The sequence below is a fragment of the Eimeria mitis genome, genomic scaffold (assembly GCF_000499745.2).
Source record: "Eimeria mitis Houghton genomic scaffold, Emh_scaff472, whole genome shotgun sequence".
Taxonomy (NCBI): Eukaryota; Apicomplexa; class Conoidasida; order Eucoccidiorida; family Eimeriidae; genus Eimeria; species Eimeria mitis.
The window spans coordinates 6,453-6,693 of NW_013573023.1; the positions used below are offsets into that span (position 1 = coordinate 6,453).

At 57.7% G+C, this 241-nt stretch overlaps 1 protein-coding gene across 1 annotated transcript in view; it reads left to right on the forward strand.

Annotated features, from left to right (window-relative positions):
* EMH_0013440 (uncharacterized protein) overlaps positions 1-90 on the forward strand; it is a gene marked incomplete at both ends in the record, with an annotated part of 1,292 nt that extends 1,202 nt beyond the window's left edge. The window contains one exon of the mRNA XM_013499831.1: positions 1-90. Within this exon, the coding sequence (XP_013355285.1) occupies positions 1-90 (90 nt within the window).
* Between the last annotated feature and the right edge of the window lie 151 nt (positions 91-241).

Consider the following 241-nt stretch of genomic DNA (forward strand, 5'->3'; position numbering starts at 1 on the left):
GAACAGCAGCAGCAGCAGCAGCAACAGCAGGAACAGCAGCAGCAGCAGCAGCAACAGCAGCAGCAGCAGCAGCAGGAGACGAACATCTGAGGAAGAGGGTCTGGTGGTTTGTCTTTGGCTGCAGCAGCCTCCACCTGTCTTCTGTCTTCTTGCTGCTGTCTGTACACTACAGCTGCAGCAGCAGCAGCAGCAGGTGCTGCTGCTGCCTGCAGCAGCAACTCTCTCCTAGCAGCAAAACGTC